The 23,012-nt window shown below is 44.7% G+C and overlaps 1 protein-coding gene across 4 annotated transcripts; it reads left to right on the top strand.

The window, feature by feature from the left end:
- Window positions 1-88: 88 nt before the first annotated feature.
- Window positions 89-15,231, top strand: CCT5 (chaperonin containing TCP1 subunit 5). 4 transcript variants are annotated; one of them, XM_055245830.2, is made up of 11 exons: window positions 89-130; window positions 4,370-4,430; window positions 4,898-5,062; window positions 6,187-6,385; window positions 8,340-8,532; window positions 8,615-8,764; window positions 11,010-11,129; window positions 11,781-11,966; window positions 12,708-12,845; window positions 13,362-13,542; window positions 14,874-15,231. In XM_055245830.2, the coding sequence occupies exons 1-11, from the start codon at window positions 89-91 to the stop codon at window positions 14,999-15,001; spliced, it is 1,563 nt and encodes a 520-aa protein (XP_055101805.1). In that variant the 3' UTR covers window positions 15,002-15,231. The 4 variants fall into 4 exon arrangements, with proteins under 4 accessions (XP_055101805.1, XP_055101804.1, XP_055101807.1 ...); XM_055245829.2 differs by having other exon boundaries at window positions 116-528; XM_055245831.2 differs by lacking the exon at window positions 89-130 and adding an exon at window positions 904-979.
- The last annotated feature ends 7,781 nt before the right edge of the window (window positions 15,232-23,012 follow it).

The raw sequence follows: 23,012 nt of genomic DNA, 5'->3' as shown, positions 1-23,012 counted from the left end.
AAAAAAAAAAAAAAAAAATCCGGAAATGGATCCTACCATCTTCACGGAGCAGGAGTGCTAAGAAATGAAGATATAGTGCTTTAAGTCAATGAATTCCTCCTTGGGACCCACTATCGAGAAACCATCAATGGTAAAGTTTTAAAAAATGACAAATTCAATCTGCTTTTGATTTGTGTGTCCTAAGATTTCCACTAAGTGTCTTCAAACCTCCCCCCACGGCTTCCTGGATAATAGAAGTTCCCGGAGGCCGCCGATTCCAGAAGATACGGTCTGGCGTGAAATTAGTCTCAGTAGAAACATAAGTCTCGCGCGTCTTGTGCTGCGCGTGCGCAAGCTTTTGGGTCCTCCCGCGAGAGGAAAGTGCGTTCTCGCTTCCGTAGCGGTCTCCGCCGGTTGGGGGAGAGTAACTCCGGCTGTTGCACCATGGCGTCCATGGGGACCCTCGCCTTCGATGAATATGGGCGCCCTTTCCTCATCATCAAGGATCAGGACCGCAAGTCCCGTCTTATGGGACTTGAGGCCCTCAAGGTAATGGCACAGGGACCTGCTTGCGGTGGGCTAAGGGGAGGCGGCCGCGGCCGTGGCTCTGCGCCTGCGCGAGCTTAGGAGCGGCTCTGCCATGTGCTCCCCGGAAAGGTCGAGAATCTCCGTCTCCCGGCGGTCTCCGGCCCCGGCGCACCCCGCTCACTGAGCTCGGGAGAGGCCGGCGCCTAATCCTGGGCTCGGAATGTGGGGGCCAGCCAGGCTGGGCCACCAGCGCCCTTCGGAGCTGGGCGGGGCCGCTCAGTCCGGTCGCCCGCGGGAGCGAAGCGGGACCGCCTCCCCGCCCGGCCCCTCCAGCCTGACGGCCGCGTGGGACTGCGCTCCAGTGGGAAGGCGCCGGGGAGATGCTCCGTCACCTGTCGGTTAAGGCGCTGCTGCTTAACCTTTCGCTGGTCCACCCGCAACGGCCCTTCCGTTTTCTTTGTCACTCGTAAAGGTGTGGTCACTTAACAGGGTATTTCATTTCTGAGTGCTTTTTTGCCCACCCTTGAGGAGAAATAGCGAAGAGTGAAAAACGGACGCACATAACCGTAATACAAGGCGGTGTGCAGTGAGGATAGCTACGGAGAGGGTGCAGATAAGCGTGGTGCTGGAGGACAGCTTTAGATCGGGGTAAGAGGTAGCATTCTAGGGAGAGGAAACGGTAGAAGTAAAGGCTTGGGCAAGAATGCGCATGGCACGTTGTAGAATGGAAGAGCCATTCGGTTTTAATGGAGCACTGACTACTTTAACTTAACAATAGTTCCCGAAGGTGGAAGTTATTGAATGCCCGACATGGAAAATACGACGTTATCTTTGGGGAAGAAGGGGAGCCATTGAGGGGGTTTTGAGCAGAATTTCAGTAGAGCTGCACTTCAGGCAGCAAAGCTTGAGATAGACCGAAGGGAATAAGGAAGACCAGAGGGGTTAAAGAAACCAGGGCAGGGGCGCAGATAGGAAAGGAATGGTCATCTGGCACCAGACGTTGACAGAAAATGCAGAGGAAGGGACACTCCGAGAGGGCCTTCAGGGTTTGTTATAAAGTGAATTCATAATAGACCATTCCACCAGGTCTCAGGTGTCCCTGCTCACTTAGTGTCTTGGAGGTTTACTTACACAAAGTTAGAAACAGTACAGTTCCCCCATGGACTCTTCGTTTGACTTAGTGCTAGTTACACAACCTCTCGGAACCTCCTTTTCCAGTGGAGGTGGTACGCCTCTGTCAAGCTGAAGACTTGACAGTGATATTAAATGGAGTGACTTAGAGGGGCTGCACAGTGGTTGATCCACGGTGGGCACTCAGTATTTGTTTCCTTTCTAGAAAGAAAAAAGTTTCAAGCTACTTGTATTATAATACATATAATACAGTTTATTTTCCACTTAAGAGGGACCTGCAGAGAAAGTAACATCCAATACACACACCTGGTATAACAACATAACTAAAGCTAGGTTGTTTTGCATCAGCCATTTTGTTCTAACTGCATGCATTTGTGCCCAGAAGTCTCACACTCTGAGACAGGTGTTATTTTACAAAACTGGGGACTTGGGCCCAGAGCAGTTGAGAAATTGTTCTAAAGAGCAATTGCTACTAAAGAGCATTACCATGGTTCAAGGCCACCTCTGTCAGAGTCAAAGCCAGTGGTCTAGAGCAGCATTCTCAAGTTTGACATTATTGACATTCGAGGTTGGATCATTCTTTGCTGTGGGAGCTCATTTGGACAGTAACCTGGGTGTTTAAGTCTCTTAAAAGAGTTGGATGCTGTGGGTAAGCATCCTTTGAGTGTTGAGGCTCAGCAGTTTAGGGATATACACTTGCTCCCTACCTCATAGAACGTCCAGCTAACTTGAAAAACCAAAATGTATGGAAATTGAAGGCAACGGTAAAAGAAATGTATAGGCCAGGATGTGAACGTTGTAATGGTAATGGTCACAGTTCCTTCTTTCTGGTCATTTAGAGCCTTAAAGGTAATACGTATTTTGTTGAGATTCTTCAGTTGTTTAACACTTAAGTGTATAATATTTCACCTTAAAAATAAAGGCATTGACCGTGGTGGCTCACGCCTGTAATCCCAGCACTTTGGGAGGCTGAAGCGGGTGGATCACGGGGTCAGGAGTTCGAGACCACCCGACCAACATGGTGAAACCCCATCTCTACTAAAGATACAAAAAGAAGCCGGGCATGGTGGCACGCACCTGTAATCCCAGCTACTTAGGAGGCTGAGGCAGGAGAATCGCTGGAACCTGGGAGGCGGAGGTTGCAGTGAGCCGAGATCACGACACTGCACTCCAGCCTGGGTGACAGAGCAAGACTCTGTCTCAAAAAAAAAAAAAAAAAAAACAGGCATTAGTTGGCTTAGGAAAGAATCATATTCTAAAACCGTATAACCTAAAACAGAGCAGGCCAGCCAGCATAATTCTGTTTTATGCATGTATTATGCCTTGATGTTTAGACTCTTCCCTCAGACTCTTCCCTCTGGAAACACACAGAAGTAGCAGAAGGAAGAAAAAGGTTTTTTCCACTTTCCCGAGCAGTAGGGTAAAATAGATCTCGGGATTTCGAGATCTCTCCTATTTGCCAAATTCTTTACATGCTTTTCTTTCTGCCTCTTGCTTTCTCCTTTAAAAAAAAAAAAAAATTCTGTCACTCAATTTGGTAGCTAAATGTGAAAAAAAATAACAGGTAACTTTTCTGTTGTCACTTTGACAGCTACTTACCTTCCTTAAGAGGGCCAGTTGTGGGCCAGGCACGGTTGCTCACACCTGTAATCCTGGCACTTTGGGCAGCCAAGGCGGGTGGATCACCTGAGGTCAGGAATTAAAGACCAGCTTGGCCACATGGCGAAACCCTGTCTCTACTAAAAATCCAAAAAAATATGAGCCAGGCTTGATGGCGCGTGCCTGTAATCCCACCTACTAGGGGGCCTGAGGCAGGAGGATCACTTAAACCCGGGAGGCGGAGGTTGCAGTGAGCAGAGATCATGCCACTGCACTCCAGCCTGGGCAACAGAGCAAGACTGTGTCTCAAAAAAAAAAATAAATAAAGAGGGCCAGTCACTAACTTTCATCTATAAATATAATTATTGGGATTTCAGGTGGGTGGAGGAAGATTTTTAAAGCAAGAACATTTTTTCTTTTTATTTTGTGACGGGGTCTCGCCATGCTTCTCAGGCTGATCTCAAACTCCTGGCCTCAAGCGATCCTCCTGCCTCAGCCTCCCAAGTAGGTGGGGTTACAGGCTCTAGTACTGCATCCAGCTCAAAAGATTACAATTCTGCAGTAAATCATAGTGTGACAGTAAGGTGTTGTATGTTTACAGTTGGACTGTTTGTCATGAGTACAGGCCCCTCCTGATCTGCAGATGGGGAACCTGCAGATATAGAAGCCTAGATGCAAGGGACTGGAGCATCTGTGAATTTGGGTATCCTCAGAGGCTCCTGGAACTGGTTCCCCATAGATGCCCAGGGAGGACTGTGGCTCCTGGAACCAATTCCCCATGGATGCTCAGGGAGGACTGTGTTGCACAGTGGTCTCGCAAGGCCCATAAGGTCATTGTCATACTGTCCCTCTTCTCAGCTGTAAATGGGCTGGTAAAAGAATCTGTCTCGTTAATGTGTTGAAAATTCAGTGAGATAACACAAAGCACTTGGTTCTCTTTTACGTAAGAATTACTTATTAAAACTGGAGTTGTAAATGTCATAATACTTAAACCTGTCTGTTGCCCCTTAAATGTAGAAGCTTCTAGAAAATAGAAACTAAGTCATAAGTGATTTTTGTAATCATCAGATGTGTGCTTTTAACCATTGAAATTATATGTAACAGTGTTTGCTTTTTCTGTTTGTTTCATTAGTCTCACATAATGGCAGCAAAGGCTGTAGCAAATACAATGAGAACATCACTGGGACCAAATGGTAAGAGTCCACCATTCCATGTTTTTTAGCAAAAGATTTAAATCATAAAACTGTCAATACAAACCTCTCTACAGAAAGGTGGAGTATTGAGGGGAGGCATCTTACTTCCTTAGCACAGCCAAAATTTTTTAGTGTATTTCAGGTTTCTTAAACATGGTTATAATCGTGTGCAATTTTAGGTCGGACCTTTTTTTTTTTTTTAACATGTAACATCATTTCATTAGCATTTTCCAAATCATAGTTGTCTTTTGAGATTAACACTATACTTAATGATGCTCCATAATTTTTTGCCATTTATGTTAGCCAATCTAAAAATGCCTTCATGCAGCTACTATTTTGTGTATGTCGAATTATTTGTATATAATAAATTGCATAGATAAGAGCTGGGTCAAGAGGTCTTTTTTTATAGTTTGTGATACTGGTTGCCAGTTTCTTGCCCAAAGCCTACTAAACGTTGTTTTTTTTAGGGCTTGATAAGATGATGGTGGATAAGGATGGAGATGTGACTGTAACTAATGATGGGGCCACCATCTTAAGCATGATGGATGTTGATCATCAGATTGCCAAGCTGATGGTGGAACTGTCCAAGTCTCAGGATGATGAAATTGGAGATGGAACCACAGGAGTGGTTGGTAAGAAAAGACAAAACATCCTTCCTTTCTCGTTTAAGAGACGTCATTTAAGACCACAGGGCTAACACGCCTGCTGAGATTGTCTCTGAATCAGAGCATGAAAAGACAGACAAATCCAAGTTGAAGAACACGCTACAAAACAAATGCCTTGGACTTTCAAAACTGACAGTGTTACAAAAGAACAGAAAGAGGGCTGGGGGTTGTTAGGCAAGGAGAAATGTGTAATGATTGATTGGACACTGATTTTGTTTGTCTTTTAAGCTATAAAGGACGTTTGGGAAACGTGGAGGAATTTGATTATGGATCATGTACTACAATGCTGAGTTTCCTCAGTGAACTGTGACCATTATATTGCAGATGTGTAGGAGAATGCCCTTGTTCTTAGCTGTATACCTAAATACTTAGGAGTGACACGTCATGGTTTCTGTAACTAATTCTCAAATAGTTGAACAGAAACAGTATGTACATGTAGAGAAAATGTGGCAAAATGTTAATAAGTAAACTGGTATTCATTTTAGTATTGTACCTTTTTTTTCTGAAGATCTGAAATCTTTAAAAAGTTGGGGAGATTGAAGACAAGATACTAGTAAGGTTACCTTTTCTGCAGAGATGAAATTTGAATTCATTCAACAAATATTTATTGGATACCATTGTATGCCAAGCACTGTTCTTGGTGCGCTTGGAGAGCTGTAGATTTAAACAAAATTCATCTTCGTGACCCTAAAATGAGGAGAAAGGAGGATGGGGGTGGGGGGAATAAATAATAAACAAATGTTTTAGTCTTATCACTTGGGTGAATTTCACTGAATACACCCTGGCCCAGGAAACATAATAGCTTTTTACCTCTTAGAAAAATGTTCTTTTTGCATTATATTCTTTAGTTACATTCTTTACATCACTGAGGGTTGAATGTTCATTTGTGAGGGGACACACGTCCTATTCGACCTTCGCTAGAACCAAAATGAGGCTTTCTTTTAAAAATAGATGGTTTCTGCCTCTAAGATGACTTCCAGCTTAATTCTAGAAGCTGCTTCTTTCCATGATAGCATCTAACTTGTGCTGATTATACTAAAAGTGAAGTTTTGTTGTTTTCCTGAACTGATTGTCTGCTGGCTTGTTTGCAGTCCTGGCTGGTGCCTTGTTAGAAGAAGCGGAGCAATTGCTAGACCGAGGCATTCACCCAATCAGAATAGCTGATGGCTATGAGCAGGCTGCTCGCGTTGCTATTGAACACCTGGACAAGATCAGCGATAGCGTTCTTGTTGACATAAAGGACACCGAACCCCTGATTCAGACAGCAAAAACCACGCTGGGCTCCAAAGTGTACGTTTCAGTGGACGATATGATTACACATTTGTAGAGGAGGCAGTTTGTTTGCCATTTCTTAAAGGCAACACAAAATAACCACTGGTGAATTTGTATCCATTTGATTCTTTTCATTACTTGGTTTTGCTTTGTTTTTAATGTAGACGTAGACACATTCATTTTGTATTTAAGTTGAGAACTGAATTTCTAAGGTCAGGTATAAATCTCCTTGACAATATTTGCAAAATACAGTTATTTTAATTTAGCAGAATAGGTTGTGTTAGAAATCAGCTAGGGCTGGGTGCAGTGGCTCATACTTGTAATCTCAGCACTTTAGGAGGCCAAAGCAGTAGCCTGCTTGAGCTCAGGAATTCAAGACCAGCCAGGGCAACGTAGTGGGACCCCATCGCTACAAAACAAAAAACTAGCCAGGCATGGTAGCACATACTTCAGCAACTCCAGAGGCTGAGGAGAGAGGTCGAGGCTGCAACAAGCCGTGATCATGCCACTGCACTCCGGCGTGAGCAACAGAGTGAGACCCTGTCTCAAAAAAAAAAAAAAAAAAAAAAAAATCAACTAGAAAGGGTCCTACCTGGAGGATATGTGAATTTTCTTAACACTTCTTTCTATAATTTCTTTGCTGGGGAGCCATTGGGGGTGGGTTCCACTTTTTATTCAGCAAATTGCCGATCCAAAATTATAATTTAGTAAAGAGAGTCTTGAAAATGACTTGCCTCTAGTGTTTTCAGCGTTTGCGTAGTATCTGTTTGCCAGGCTTACTGCCAGGTCCTATGGGCACTAAGACACAGCTCTTCTCCCAGGAGACTCAAGCAACCTCAGCCAAGGGGTGCACTGATTATGAACAATGCCAAAGACTTCAGGTCTGTTGCCATAATATAAAAATCCAGTGTAAGCTACTTTATTACATTATATTAAATCAGTGAGAGATGTTTTCAATTGTGTGCTTGTGGTAGTTTTAGCAAAAAGGAATGAGGGATCTTCTAAACTCAGAGTAGTCAGGGAAAATGCAGGAAAAGTGTCTGCTTCTGTTGCCTTTTCCCCTGAGCAAAGCCTGTGTTAGGGCAGAAGCCTTCAGCAATGCCTGCTGTCCTCCTCTAACCACAGATCTCAGCAGAGACTAGCTCCCTAGGCAAGAGTGAGTACCCTAAGGGTAGCCTCTGTCACAAGTATAACACTTAATTTCTCCTAAAAGGAGGACATCATTACTTGAAGTGTACAAATCTGTTTTCTTGTTGCTTTATAAGTTGGCCTTGTTCTGTTTGCAAGTATTAAGTCATCTACTTAAGATACAACATGTTTACTTTCGTGGTTCTCTTTTATAGATAACCTACGATTTCAGACATTATTTCAAGTGCTAGGTTTCCCTAGTTGTTTTTCTTGGCTCAAAAATTAATTTATTGAGCAGTCTATTCACATGTTTCAAAGCTTTCAAAAAGGTAACACCCTCCATCTGTAATGGATGTTGTGGTGAATTCTTGGAAAGTTTGAATGCCTTGTCCAGTCCTTTCTCTTCCCGGTTAGTGCTACACTTCATTGAGGTAAGATTGAATCTTCCTGAGTGATGACTTACCTTTCCCACTCTGTTCTGAACTTGTAAAATAGTAACAGTATTCTGTAAAAGTGGTGCGTTCTAAGAAGACCTTAATTCATGCCAGACTACAGTGGTTTCTTCAGTACATTCATAATGGAAGGAAATAGTAAATTTCAGAGTTAGCGAAAATAAAGATGTAATTTTTTTCCCATGTAAGTATACAGTCCCCTTTAGGGCCCATGGATCACAGGTTAAGAATCTGCCCCAGACTGTTGAAAATGCAGGTTGAGATGGCATTCCCTTCTAGAAGACTCAAAACGTCATTTTATTTATATCTTTGAGTAACATTGTATTATGTGGCCTGCTTTGGTTGCAGTAATTGTGAAACCAGTGAAGTTTGTTTTGTGGTGTTTTCATCAGGGTCAACAGTTGTCACCGACAGATGGCTGAGATTGCTGTGAATGCCGTCCTCACTGTAGCAGATATGGAGCGGAGAGACGTTGACTTTGAGCTTATCAAAGTAGAAGGCAAAGTGGGCGGCAGGCTGGAGGACACTAAACTGATCAAGGGCGTGATTGTGGACAAGGATTTCAGTCACCCACAGATGCCAAAAGTAAGCCATTGCATTTCACAGCTTCGCACTGTTGGTTCACTCTTAATTCCACCAATTAAAATGTCCTTATGTTCCCCCATAGAAAGTGGAAGATGCTAAGATTGCAATTCTCACATGTCCATTTGAACCACCAAAACCAAAAACAAAGCATAAGCTGGATGTGACCTCTGTCGAAGATTATAAAGCCCTTCAGAAATATGAAAAGGAGAAATTTGAAGAGATGATTCAACAAGTAAGTCTCACCAAAGTCCTCAGTGGAATTTAAACTCCCAAAGGATACAGTTAGTTAGGTTTGATTAGTAAAAATGTGTAGTCTTTCTTCAGTTCTAAAACATAGGAAAAAACCAAATTGCATAGAAAGGCATAAACAGGGAAGAATTCTAATTTTGTCTTAAAATGGTAGTGTGTTCAGGCCAGGTGCAATGGCTCACGCCTGTAATCCCAGCACTTTGAGAGGCTAAGGTAGGCAGATCGTGAGGTCATCGAGACCATCTGACTAACACGGTGAAAACCCATCTCTACTAAAAACACAAAAAATAAGCCAGGCGTGGTGGCAGGCACCCATAGTCCTAGCTACTCAGGAGGCTGAGACAGGAGAATCTCTTGAACCCAGGAGGCAGAGGTTGCAGTGAGCTGAGCTCGTGCCACTACACTCCATCCTGGGCGACAGAGTGAGACTCTGTCTCAAAAAAAAATGGTAGTGTGTTCAGGGTCCTGAAAGAAGTGACCCTGTTACCTAAAGCTGTGCTTTCAATTGTACATACTATGTTTGCTGTCCTGGACAAATTTAACGTAGCTTACCTTGCCTTTAAGATTTCTGACTATACCTTTTAGGCAAGAGTTAATGAGTAACTGGAGTTAAACCAGAATGCACTTATAGTAATCCCAGTTCTTCCCTCAGTTAAGTCTAGTTTGGGTTCATGAATACATTAGCGTAGGTGTGCTTTCTCTCTGACGTAGCAACTCCTCTTTGGGGGCTCCAGCCTTGGGAGTTGAAAACACCAATACTCAAGAAGACAGGAACATGGGTTGGTTAGAGCATTATTTATCATAGCAAACCAACTAGAGACTATTTTCATGTCTGTTCTTGGGAAAGTTGTTGAATTTACTCATTGATGATATGGTTCTTTGTGCCTACGACGTACCAGGCTCTGTTGTAGGCACTAAAGGTACAGCAGGGAATGAAGCCAAGCTTGTGTCTTAAGGCACAGATAAGGGAAAAGTGGGTACAGCTCCATTACAGACACTGGTCAGAGACGTGACCTGTCAGGAGAGGCCAACACTGGGTGAGAGCAGTGCCCCTGGGGAAGGAGCATTCCAGGCTGAGGACAGATGGGGTTGCTCTTGAGCCAGAAACGTTGTTGGCTTGTGCAAGGAAGAGCCAGCCTCAGGGATTGGAGCATGCTGGCAGGAGCTTATACATAAAAGGCCATCATCTGGGCCGGTGGGACAGTGGTCATGAGAATGGTGCCTCAGCTGTGCTGGGGGGTCACAGATAAACTGAGAGGCCAGGGATGTTACTGGATCATGCTGGTGAGGCACAGGTTGCTGAGAATGAGAAAGGAATGGTGATGGGGCTAGATGCTAAAATGTTAAAAGCATGAGAGGCAGGGACCCAAAGAGGAACATTGTAGGTGACTGAGGAGCAAGAAGGACCCCTCTCTGTTTTGAGCACGTGAGAGGGAAAGCAGCTGCCATCTGAGGAGGGTTGCAGGGGCAGGCTGGTTTTCAGGGGTTGTGACGGAGAGGTTGTATAAGGAGGCTGCTGTTCTGGACTGAGTTCCAGAGGGTCAGGGAAGGAAGAGAGGGAGAACCAGGCAGTAGCGGGTCATCTGGGAGGCCTGATGGACACAGGTAAGAGTTCTGGGACACGGTGTGGCAGTCCCAGGTGAGCACCAGAGGTGGGGTGGGCAGCCTGATCGTTGCCCTCCCAAGGAAAAGTGACTTTGCCATTCGCAGGTCGGGGTGAGGGTGCTTCTTACTGGAAGCAGGGTTGCCTCTGTGGGCGCCTGAATTAGTTTATGGATCCACTGAGGATTGTCCACTCAGGTGAGAAGGGCAAGTTGCAAGTGGTTCATAACGTTGTTTGTTTAAAACATACTCAGATGAAACTACTGTAGGTATTTGTGACAGGACAGAGCTGTTAGCTCTTGGGAAAGGGTGTTAGCTTTGTTTGTTGACATTTCTGTTGGTTTTGCATCACTGTAACAATAGGGTTCAGCATGAATTACTGCTTGTGGTTTTTAAAGCATAGTTTAAACAATGAGGTGATCCCCATTGATAAAATATTCACTATTTAGAATTTGGAACTGACAGAAAAGTGGACACTTGTCTATTTCTTTCCTTCTCTTTGCTTTGCTTTTGTGTTTGAGTGCACCTGCCTTACACCCAACTGTGCCTCTCCTTTTTTCAAACATTGTAATGAAGAATAAATACCCATTTTCTCTTAATACGATTTGTGATGTTTCTTTTCCCAGATTAAAGAGACTGGTGCTAACCTAGCAATTTGTCAGTGGGGCTTTGATGATGAAGCAAATCACTTACTTCTTCAGAACAACTTGCCTGCGGTTCGCTGGGTAGGAGGACCTGAAATTGAGGTAGGATGTTCCACGTGAAGAGACTTTGGGATGCAGGAGTTCAGCTTATGTGTTGAGGAGTGTTTTAATAGCCCTGCCTTAAATAACTGCATCACACCAAGGCTGGCAGATGAGGGGAGGGTGAGCTGGGAGAGAGGAAAGTGCTGGAATCTTTGTTACTGTTTGGATAACAGTGCTGTGTGTTTCTGGTGTTCCCTGGCATTTTGAAATTCTCTCGCTGTGTTGTCTCACTTGGCCCTGTTGTTGACTTACTAAGGCTGGAAGACCTGGTCTCATCCAAATACTAATAGCAGTCCCAGGCAACGATGCCTCGGTGGTTCTCACTGCAGCACGGTGCAAGGAACATGCAGGCTGGGTTCCCAGAGAGAGGGAGGGCTGCACAGAGGGGAGATGAGGGCATGAGCTTAGGGGACAGGCGCCGGATGATAGATCCAGGCAGCACCAAAGCCCCAATCAAGACGCCCAGCTCCTCAAGAGCCTTGTTACCTAACAAGGTGCCTTGGGTTGAACTGGAGATGTTTTGGTCAAAGTCGGGCAGCAATTCTAGTGAACAAGTTGGTCTTAGATCAGGTTTTGCTCATTTGTGGCCCAGTTTTGAAAGTTAACTTCACCAGTACTGTCTTCGTGCTTCTCCCTGACCACCCCAATTAGCTGATTGCCATCGCAACAGGAGGGCGGATCGTCCCCAGGTTCTCAGAGCTCACAGCCGAGAAGCTGGGCTTTGCTGGTCTTGTACAGGAGATCTCATTTGGGACAACTAAGGATAAAATGCTGGTCATCGAGCAGTGTAAGAACTCCAGAGCTGTAACCATTTTTATTAGAGGAGGAAATAAGATGGTGAGAATTCAACTATTTGTCCTATACTATTGCTTATTTTACTTCATGGTCTGGCTTTTTTGCCTGTATGTATTTAACAGAGACACAGTCACCGTAAGAAAAATAATCATGTTTCTCAAACAGTGATGTATCATGGTGTAAAATTACTGAAGACCATGTTAAATTGTTAATTTCACACGGCACATTTGCCTTTCTGCTGTCCCTTAGAGTATACAATATACACTATGAGATTTTTATATCTTTTTAATACTCAAACACAGTTTAAATGTTCAAGTCCTGGATTTTAGAATGTTTGATACAATTACCTTAGGGATTAGTTAAGCTGTTAGTCCTAGCAACATAAGACTCATTTTAATAACAAATTACAATATGGTGTTATTACCAAGGATGACTTACATCTGTCCCTTAGGTAGAAAAAGGGAACCCGAGTGAATAACCATTGACGATCTCTGTTCTTTGAGAGTGAGTTTTTAGCACATTGTGGTAAATCTTTGTGAGGTTTGTCAGTTTTTGACTCTTGCTTGACCGTGTATCCTATAATGAGTCACTGGCCGCCTCTGCCTCTTGAATTTTGTTAACTACGTTGCAGGAAGGAAAGCTAGAAAGATACAGGTTATCCGATAGTGGAGGCCATCTAAATATTAGAGCACAGCCTCTCTGTCTTTAAAAGGGTGCCAGATACTTGGCTCTAAATTGAATAGATCTTGATCACATTAATTTAGGCAAAGCTATTTTCCTTAGATCATTGAGGAGGCGAAACGATCCCTTCACGATGCTTTGTGTGTCATCCGGAACCTCATCCGCGATAATCGTGTGGTGTACGGAGGAGGGGCTGCTGAGATATCCTGTGCCCTGGCAGTTAGCCAAGAGGCAGATAAGGTAAGAGATATGTGGAGATTTAGTGAAAGACTCAGGCCTCGCTGGTGGTAGAGTGTGAAGCTGCGGAATAGCGAGGTGCTGGACGCAAAACGAACAAAAGCATCGTGAGCTGTGTGTAGGTGACAGGTGTTTTAATCTAAGTTAAATCCCACATTCCTGTATTCAGATTCTGGCTACCATAAACTAGCATTTCTCAGCTGTTTTCAGCCAGTTCATCCTTGAAATAATCTCTAGTCTTTTAATGTTATTTGAAATTCAAAATTAATATTATAACTTAAAAAATAAAGCCATAAGAGCTGCTGTATTTTGAGACATCTCTCACATGTATGTGTACCCTCTGCCTGTATTCTGCAGTGACATTATAATATTCTGATAGATACAAAGATAAAGACAGCCTACTCTTAAAATTCTTTGTGAGCTGACTTTTCAAAGTGTGTGATACAGTTATGTTTTCAGGGTGCCGCTGGGTTGTTTTGTTTCGCCAAGTGCACTCACCATACCTCTGTACCTTTCCAGTGCCCCACCTTAGAACAGTATGCCATGAGAGCGTTTGCCGATGCACTGGAGGTCATCCCCATGGCCCTGTCTGAAAACAGTGGCATGAATCCCATCCAGACTATGACCGAAGTCCGAGCCAGACAGGTGAAGGAGATGAACCCTGCTCTTGGCATCGACTGTTTGCACAAGGGGACAAATGGTGAGGAGCTGTCACGCCTCTGTGTGGGGTGTCTGATTTAAACTGAATAATCATCCACTGTATGTGCTGTGAGATGATGGTGTCTTTTTAAATATGTAAACCCACTTCAGGTATTCAAGTCCTGAATTTTAGAATGTTTGATTGCTGTAGGAATTGGTTAGACTACTAGACCTAGCAACATAAGACTCATTGTAATAACAGTAAACTGCATATGGTACTATCACCAAAGATGACTTAGGTTTTAATCTCTGGTTTTTGGGAAGTAATGCCATATTGCTGTTTTTACACAAATGTCTGTCAGTGGACAGCATATATATAACAGCTCTGAAGTGGGCTTTAGTTCACAGTTCACTGTGTGGTTAATCCTGCACACTGTGGAGCATTTTCTAAATGTAATACTATAACCTCTGTAGCCACTTGTGTAGCTCAGCTCCCGAAAAGATATGGTGACGGTAGCTTGTTGAAGCAGTGGTCTCAGGCATTTCTGTACTAAATCAGGCCATGTCTGTAATCCATTCACAGAATGTGACAGTTTTTGCTTAAGGTATAGGTACATTGTGCTTTCCATGCTCATATTCCAGGGGCTTCAATAATAGCAACTCTTTGTGAGGCAAATATGTAATATTTCTAACTTGAATGCCTGGTTGTGCTCAAGTTTAGCATTTCTAGGGCTGGGTGCAGTGACTCATGTCTGTAATCCCAGCACTTTAGGACGCCAAGCCAGGTGGATCACCTGAGGTCAGGAGTTTGACACCAGCCTGACCAACATGATGAAACACCATCTCTACTAAAAAATACAAAAATTAGCCAGGCCTGGTCAGGGCAGGCACCTGTAATCCCAGCTACTCGGGAGGCTGAGGCAGGAGAATCGCTTGAACCCGGGATGCAGAGGTTCCAGTGAGCCAAGATCGCACAGTTGTACTCCAGCCTGGGCAACGCCTGTCTCCAAAAAAAAAATTAGCATTTCTAGATCTTTCTTGGAAATATCTTACATTTCAGCTATGGTCACATTCACTTACTTTAGATTTCCTAAGTTAGAGTATGGATACTTTGTGGGATGTTACTGAAAAATTTCACCCTGTAGCTAGTCATTGAAGACAGCGCCCTCCCAACAGCTCTCTTTACCAGGTTCGAGTTCCAGAGTGTCCTTGGAAGTAATGAAATTACATTCATCTGAAAATGAAATATAACTGAAATTAGTGGCTTCCTGCTTGGCTTCCAGGAGTTCGTATTTCTTAAGTCTTACTGTGCTTCCACAAATCAGGAAGAGCTGGTTATTGATAGTTTATTGTATGCTATTTTAGGATAATCAATGTCCTTGTATTTTTCAGATATGAAGCAACAGCATGTCATAGAAACCTTGATTGGCAAAAAGCAACAGATATCTCTTGCAACACAAATGGTAAGAATGATTTTAAAGATTGACGACATTCGTAAGCCTGGAGAATCTGAAGAATGAAGACACTGAGAATACTATGTAGCAAGATCCACTTCTGTGATTAAGTAAATGGATGTCTTGTGATGCGTCTACAGCTATTTATTGTTACATCCTTTTCCAGACACTGTAGATGCTATAATAAAAATAGCTGTTTGGTAACCATAGTTTCACTTGTTCAGAGCTGTGTAATTGTGGGGGTACTATCTCAACTGCTTTTGTATTCATTGTATTAAAAGAATCTGTTTAAACAACCTTTATCTTCTCTTCGGGTTTAAGAAACATTTATTGTAACAGTAATTAAATGCTGCCTTAATTGAAGGGGTTTGGGTGGTTTTTTTTTTCCTCAAAATAAGCTGTAGGGGGCCGGGCACAGTGGCTCACGCTTGTAATCCCAGCACTTTGGGAGGCCGAGGCGGGCGAATCATGAGGTCAGGAGATCGAGACCACGGTGAAACCCCATCTCTACTAAAAATACAAAAAATTACCCAGGCGTGGTGGCGGACGCCTGTAGTCCCAGCTATTCGGAGAGGCTGAGGCAGGAGAATGGCGTGAACCTGGGAGGCGGAGCTTGCAGTGAGCCAAGATTGCGCCACTGCACTCCAGCCTGGGCGACAGAGCAAGACTCCATCTCAAAAAAAAAAAAAAAAAAAAAAAAGCTGTAGGGACTATTTTAACAGCTTAAACATGAACTCTCAAGATGCAGTTTCGTGTTGAGAGGAATATGGGCTTGATCCTCTTCCTATCTAAACGGGTGGGCCCTTTGATTGTAGGGGGTCTACCACAGAATTATGGGATGCCTTAAGTGTTGTTACTAGGTTGCTCACAGCCTAACCTAGCATGTTTAGAGCTGATGGAGACCCGTGTGAGCCTCTGCTTTCCTCTGGCCCTGGCCCCACCCTGAACACATCTCATGTGCAGAATCAGAACTAGCATGTGCAGAGCTGACGACCAGCACAGGCTTAGGGCAGTTCAGAACCCACTTGTTTTCTTATCAAAGGGACAGTTAAGTGGAGGTTAAAGTAAATTACAGGAAATAAGGGAGAAATCTTGCAGTTAACCATGTTCAGATAGAGTGACTGAAATTAATTGTACTTGCTAAAGTAGTACTAGCTAACTGATGGGCCAAGACTTGCTCCGAGAACTCTACTGGGATTGTCTGTTCTCACAACCCAGTGAGGCAGAACACTTTCCTACTGCTCACATCTTACAGGTGAGTACTAATAATTTGCCAGCATCTCACCACCAGCAAGTAGTAGGGCCAGGTCAATCCCAGGCAGTCTGACCCCAGAGTGGCCCAGCTCATCCTCTACCCTATTCTGCTATTTGCTTGTTCATGATTCTCTAGATTTTCTAAAATAATGTTTCTTAAAGAGCATCGTGATGATAAAGCTCATCATGATGAACTCTATCACTAGTTAAGCCACCTTAACTAGTCAGATTCCCTAGAATTAGGAGATGGTGACTTGTCTAAATTTGCGTAAGTGATGAATTTGGGTTACCTTCTCACGTGAACCTGGAGATTTACCAGTCTTTTAACTGTTGGGTCATTGTCTTCTCTCTACATTCATGCATTGGATGTTTTGCTAAATAACTCCTGTGGATTTAGGAATGTGTGCTAATAGCATTCTTCCTAATTTTCATGTTTATATGGAACTATGCAGTTGAGTATTGAAAGTTTTAAACAGTGTATTTACAAGGACTGATTCTAGCCTACAGAGAACATACAGCAGCCTTCTTTGGACCACAGTCTTATCCAAGGGGTCTATGGTTGTATCAGAAGAGCCACTAAACCAATCCCGCTTTCCAAAATTGAACCTCACAGACATTCCTGATATTTTTTGTGGTTGAGAAACTGGTCAATTAACAGAAAAACTTAGAGATGTTTCACAAGCCTTTGATTTTTGTTTCATCTATTTGTAATAAACCTCTTGCAGGTGATGTTTTTTATCTTTCACGTTCCAGATCACTCAGGTTTTATTTTGCTGGTACTTTGGCCACACCCTCTCCTTCCCCATGTGGAGCAAAAGCAACTTAGGCTGCTTGACCCAAAGGCTAGATTCCCATGTGAGTCCCCATGTATTACTGCTGGTTCCCGATTTCTACACCTGCTGGATTCATCGGAGGTTTGTTAAATGTCCTGTTCTTAATTTCAGCCTACTCAATTTCTATGTGGGGGTGGTTCCAGGATGTCCTGTAGGTGCCAGATTTCATGAATGCTCAAGTCCGTGATAAAAATCATGTGGTATTTGCATATAACATACATCTTCCTGTATAATTTAAATCATCTCTGTTATTCATAATACCTAATATAAATGATATGTAAATGTCATACTGTAGGGAGTAATGACAAGAAAAAATCTACATGTTCAGTACAGATGCAATTTTTTTTCTCTGAATGTTCTCAACCTGAGGTTGGTTGAATTCAGATGAGGGTGAACTCTGCAAGCAGCCGCTGGGAGGGCTGAGAGGCCTGTCTCTGTTACATGGGACTGAATTTCCTGAATCTCATTTTCTGTCTAGGTGAAACAGTTCCAACAGATTGAGGGTTGAGGGGGGCCAGAGGAAGGTGACATGGTAGTAACTGACTAATCAGTAATTTGTAAGCACGGAGAAGTTTCTCCAACCTAGATGTTCCTTGCAGGCAGCCTTGGCAGGATGGAGTCATCTAAAAGCACCAGAAAAGTGGGGACCAAAGGCAAATGGCCGAGAAAGTGTTGAAGGGCAGGAAAAGTGGGGAAAACATGACAAAGTAGTAAAAATGTAAATGTGTGTGCCCTATCACTGCTCTAAACGGTTTATGTACATTAAAGCTGGTTTTCAAAGTCTGCTCCATGGATCCCTCGGCGTCCTGGGTCTTTTCAAGGGGCCCGTGAGGTCAAATGTATTTTCCTACACTAAAGTTACTGCCTTTTTCACTGTGTTGACTTTTGCACTGATGGTGCAAAAGCAGTGACCATTAAAACCACATCTTAGTGTGAGTCAGGTAGTGGCACCATACACTTTCAAAACGAAAATCAATTTTTTTGGCCAGGTGCAGTGGCTCGTGCCTGTAATCCCAGCACTTTGGGAGGCTGAGGCAAGAGGATCGCTCTAGCCCAGGAGTCAGAGACCAGCCTGGGCAACATAGACCCTGTCTCTACCAAAAATAAGTTAGTTGGGCCTGGTGGCATGCTTGTGTGGTCCCAGATACTTGGCAAGATCCTTTTGAGCCCAGGAGGTTGAAGGTGCAGTGAGCCATGGTCACACCACTGCAATCCAGCCTGGATGACAGAGCGAGACTCTCAGTAATAAAGGATGAATCTTTGACATGGCATAATGGAATGTGTCAACAACTGGAAGATCTGCTCACTAGACCAATATTTGCCAAATATGCATATGATGTTACAGCATCATGCACAGGTACCAGACCTTTTCAAGATGCAAGATGGACCAGTGTGACAGAAGAAAGCGTATCCAGTCTATCCCTTGTTGGGTTTTGCTGCAATATTGAAGAATATCCAGTTTTGTGAAAGGCAATTAAAATACTTCTCCCTTGTCCAACTACATATCTGTGTGTGGCCAGATCTTCATATTCCAGAACATGCTGTGGCCAGGCACAGTGGTTCATGCCTGTAACCCCAGCACTTTGAGAGGCTGAGGCAGGAGTATCCCTTGAGCCTAGGAGTTCGAGACCAGCCTGGGCAACAAAGTGAGACTCTGTCTCTACAAAAAAAAAAATTGTTTAATTAGAGGGCATGGTGATGTGTGCCTGTAGTCTTACCTACTTGGGAAGCTGAGAAAGGAGGATCCCTTGAGCCCAGGGGGTTAAGGCTGCAGTGAGCCATGATCATGCTGTTACTGGCGTTGAATCTGTACAGGTCTGCAACAGCCTCAATTCTCGCCTCCTCAGAAGAAAGAATTCGACTGAGGGGCATAACGCAGGAGAGACCAAGGCAAGTTTTAGAGCAGGAGTGAACGTTTGTTAAAAAGCTTTAGGCCGGGCGCGGTGGCTCATGCCTGTAATCCTAGCACTTTGGGAGGCCAAGGTGGGCAGATCACTTGAGGTAAGAAGTTTGAAACCAGCCTGGCCAACATGGTGAAACCCCGTCTCTACTAAAAACGCAAAAAAATTAGCTGGGCGTAGTGACAGGAGCCTGTAACCCCAGCTACTCAGAAGGCTGAGGCAAGAGAATCGCTTGAACCAGGGAGGCGGAGGTTGCAGTGAGCCGAGATCACGTCACTATACCCCAGCCTGGGTGACACAGCAAGACTCCGTCTCAAAAACCAAAAATAAAAACAAAAAGCTTTAGAGCAGGAATGAAAGAAAAGTACACTGGGAAGAGGGCCAAGCAGGCAACGAGAGATCCAATGCACGGTTGGGCCTTTCAACTTGGGGTTTTATATGTTGGTGTACTTCCAGGGTCTTGTGTTACTTCTCCCCTGATTACACACCCCTGGCGTGGGCTGTCGCATATGCAGTGGTCTGCCAGCACTTGGGAGAGGAGCAGGGCAGTATGTTTACTGGAGTTCTACACATGCTGACTTGAGGCCTTCCCTTACCAGTCTAGCGTTCCAGTTAGATGACGCCATTTTGCCTCTTAATGCGCATGCTTGAGCCCACCTGCCCAACTCCTGAGATCTTGTCAGGCAGCTGCTCATCACCAGTTTCAGGTGTTTTCTCTCTATTGGGAGACTGCCCTTCCCTGGCACCGGCTGTGACCAATTATTATTTTAGGGAGACAGTTAACAACCGCCTGACCATAACCTGAGGGTCAGCTGGCATCACCTGAGGGGGGCAAAGGGTTAGGGGCCACTCTTTCTGCCCTGCTCATGCCTGACTAGCTACCTACTGTTAACAGTGTCACTGCATTCCAGCCTGGTCAACAGAGTGAGACCCTGACTCAAAAAAAAAAAAAAAAAGTGTAAAAGAATCCTAAAACCAAACCATTTGATCCTCATCATAATCCTAGTCATTGACAAGTCCAAGAGACACTGCATAATTTGAATGGACCACTCCCTTATGGAAATAAACTTTTTAACTTTATATGGTTTTCAGTATAAGCAGCTGAAACTGTGCACTTAGCAGGATGTCTTATTTATCACATTATCTTGACGCCTACTGCAAAGACACAACTGAAGCCAGCAGTGTGGTCTTTCAGCTCCTGGGCTCCCACTTCGTTTGCAGCAGCTCATCGTCCCTCACCTCCTGTGAGAGGCAGAATTCTAAAGCTGTGCTCCCAAGAGCCCATTTGGTTATTCCTTCAGGCACTGATCTAGATACTGTGAGAAGGGACTTCGCGGATTTCATTAAGGTTACCAATCAGCTGACCTTAAAAGAGGGCAATTATCTGGGTGGGTCCAATGCAGTCACACAAGCCCACAGGGGCTCACGGATCAAGATGAAAGATACAGCAGGAGACTCAAGAGATGGCGGCCTTGGCCAGGCACAGGGGCCCACACCTGTAATCCCAGCACTTAGGAAGGCCAAGGCAAGTTGATCACTTGAGGACAGGAGTTCAAGACCAGCCTGGCTAACATGGCGAAACCCCGGCTCTACTCAAAATACAAAAATTATCCAGGCATGGTGGCAAGTGCCTGTAATCTCAGTTACTCAGAGGCTGAGACAGGAGCATCACTTGAACCCTGGAGGCGGAGTTTGCAGTGAGCTGAGATCACACCACTGCACTCCAGCTTGGGTGACAGAGGGAGACTCTGTCTCAAAAAAAAAAAAGAACACCCTGAGGATTCCACATGCCACTGCTGGCTCTGAGATACAGGGAGCATGTGCAAGGACTGAAAGCTCTGGGAACTAAGTGTGGCCTCCAGCTGACAGCCAGAGAGAAAACAGGAACCCTGATACTACAGTCGCAAGAAACTGAATTCTGCCAAAAACTCAAATACACTTGGAAGTGGCTTTTTCCCAGAGCCTTCTGACAGGAATCCAGTAAGCCAACACCTTAATTTTGGCCTTGCGAGTCCCACAGCAGAGCAACCAGCCAAGGCTTCTGATCTACAGAACTGTTAAGATAATAAATTTGTGTGGTTTAAGTTGCTATGTTCGTGAAAATTTGTCACAGCAGCAATCAGAAACTCATACGCTCTGTCTTGCCTCAGTGGGGGAGGGGAGAGGGAAGGGTACCCTCCTCCTGCCCAATACAATTCCAATGTCCTATTGATTCCATCTCTCAGAGCTTGTTTCTCATTTCTGCATCTGAGATTGTCTTTAGTGCTCCTCAGGACGCATTCTGGACTTATAGTAGGATTGCACTGCCCAGACTCCTTGTGGTTGGATGGGGTTCTGTGACTAGTGAGGGTCTCAGAATACAACACCCCAAAATGAAGGCTTCAGAAGCAGCTCTCTCTGACCTCCTTCCCTCCTGTTTCTGGCCCTTCATTCTGCCCTGAAGCTGAAAACCAGAATCCCTCTTCCCCTAGGCGGTCATAGAAACCAGAACCTCTTTCCTCCAAAGCCAGCCACAAAACCTAAAAGTATTACTCTAAAACCACCCCCTGTTGCCACTTCTCTGTAAAAACTGGCCATAAAGAAATTATCTGACCTATCTTGTTTGCCTGTAATTCATAGGACCCCTATTCCAGAGAGGGTCCTGTCTGATAACCAGAAGGAAGAGATGCTGCCCTGAGAGGCCAAGAAGAGTCTCACCAGGCCTTGCTAGGGCCCCCACTCAGTCCACTGGCATTAGACCAGACCCTTTTTCTCCAACCGTATTTCCACGTGCTGCCCACACTTCGTTGAACCTAAGCGTAAAAATGGACAGTTTCGTGGCTCATGACTGTAATGCCAGCACTTTGGGAGGCTGAGGTGGGAGGATCACTGGAGTCCAGGAACTCCAGACCAATCTGGGTAACACAGTGAGAGTTCATCTCTACAAAAACCTTAACCGGGTGTGGTGGCACGCACTCGCAGTCCCAGCAACTTGAAAGGCTGAGGCTGGAGGATTGCTTGAGCCCAGGAGTTGGAGGCTGCAGTGAGCCATGATCACAGCACTGCACTGCAGCCTGAGTGACAGAGCGAGACCCTGTCTCTAAAACAACCAATCAGTAAAGGACAATTTCCCCTGTGTCTTTGGGTCATCGTTCTGATGGCTCCCATGTCACATAAAACTATGATCAAATAAATTTGTATGCCTTTTTTTCCTCTTAATATGCCTCTTGTCAGTGACTTTCAGAGGGTGATATGGAAGTTTTCCCTTAACCCCTACACTAGTACAGTCCAGTGTCCTGTGGCAGCAGTATGATTTCCAGGTTAGAGCATGTACACGCCAAGGCAAGACCCTCCAAGGCTCGCTCTTCTGAGCACACAGTATAGTGCACTATTCAAGGCAGTGGCTGCCCCATCCACTGAGGCTCCCCGGAGGTGAAGATGATGTAAGTCCTCTGCCAACATGCAAGGGACATGGAGCATGGTAAGAATCCAGCTCTTCGCTGGTTTAGACCCTGAGAATAGGCTCCTCCTGTCTGTAAATCTCTCTTACCTGCACACACAGCCTCCCCTCCTCTATTAGCACTTTCCAGCATGCATCTCACCTTAAAAAGCAAAAACCAGCCGGGTGCAGTGGCTCACACCTGTAATCCTAGCACTTTGAGAGACTGAGGCAGGAGGATCACTTGAGTTCAGGAGTTCAATACCAGCCTAGGCAACACAGTGAGACTTTGTCTCTTAAAAAAAAAAAAAAAAAAGCCGGGTGTGGTGGTATGTACCTGTAGTCCCTGCTACTCAGGAGGCTGAGGAGGGAGGTTTGCTTGGGCCTGGGAGACAGAGGTTGCCGTGAGCGGTGATGGGACTACCGCACTCCAGCCTGGGCAACACAGCTAGATCCTGTCTCAACAAAAAAAAAAAAAAAAAAGAAAGAAAAAACCAAAGCATAGGAAAACAAAACCCTTCAATTTTGTCCCCTGAAGCCATTCCTTCCTGTTCACTCCGTTACTCTGCGGCACTGTTGTCAGCCCCCCTTCCCCTCCTGCCTTCCACCTTCTGCTCCCTCCACCCACAGTGATGGTCTGTGGACCCCGCCCTTCATAGAAACCGCCCGTG

Source organism: Symphalangus syndactylus, chromosome 16 (assembly GCF_028878055.3).
Source record: "Symphalangus syndactylus isolate Jambi chromosome 16, NHGRI_mSymSyn1-v2.1_pri, whole genome shotgun sequence".
Classification (NCBI taxonomy): Eukaryota; Metazoa; Chordata; class Mammalia; order Primates; family Hylobatidae; genus Symphalangus; species Symphalangus syndactylus.
Note: the sequence above shows the minus strand (reverse complement) of the source record. Positions and strands in the feature narration are given on the sequence as shown.

Excerpts from the sequence above, each read along its gene's own strand:
- CCT5 (XM_055245829.2), top strand. The coding sequence starts at position 424 with ATGGCGTCCATGGGGACCCTCGCCTTCGATGAATATGGGCGCCCTTTC. Across the intron at positions 8,533-8,614 it reads GTCACCCACAGATGCCAAAA|AAAGTGGAAGATGCTAAGAT; the intron begins GTAAGCCATTGC and ends GTTCCCCCATAG. Across the intron at positions 11,967-12,707 it reads TTAGAGGAGGAAATAAGATG|ATCATTGAGGAGGCGAAACG; the intron begins GTGAGAATTCAA and ends TATTTTCCTTAG.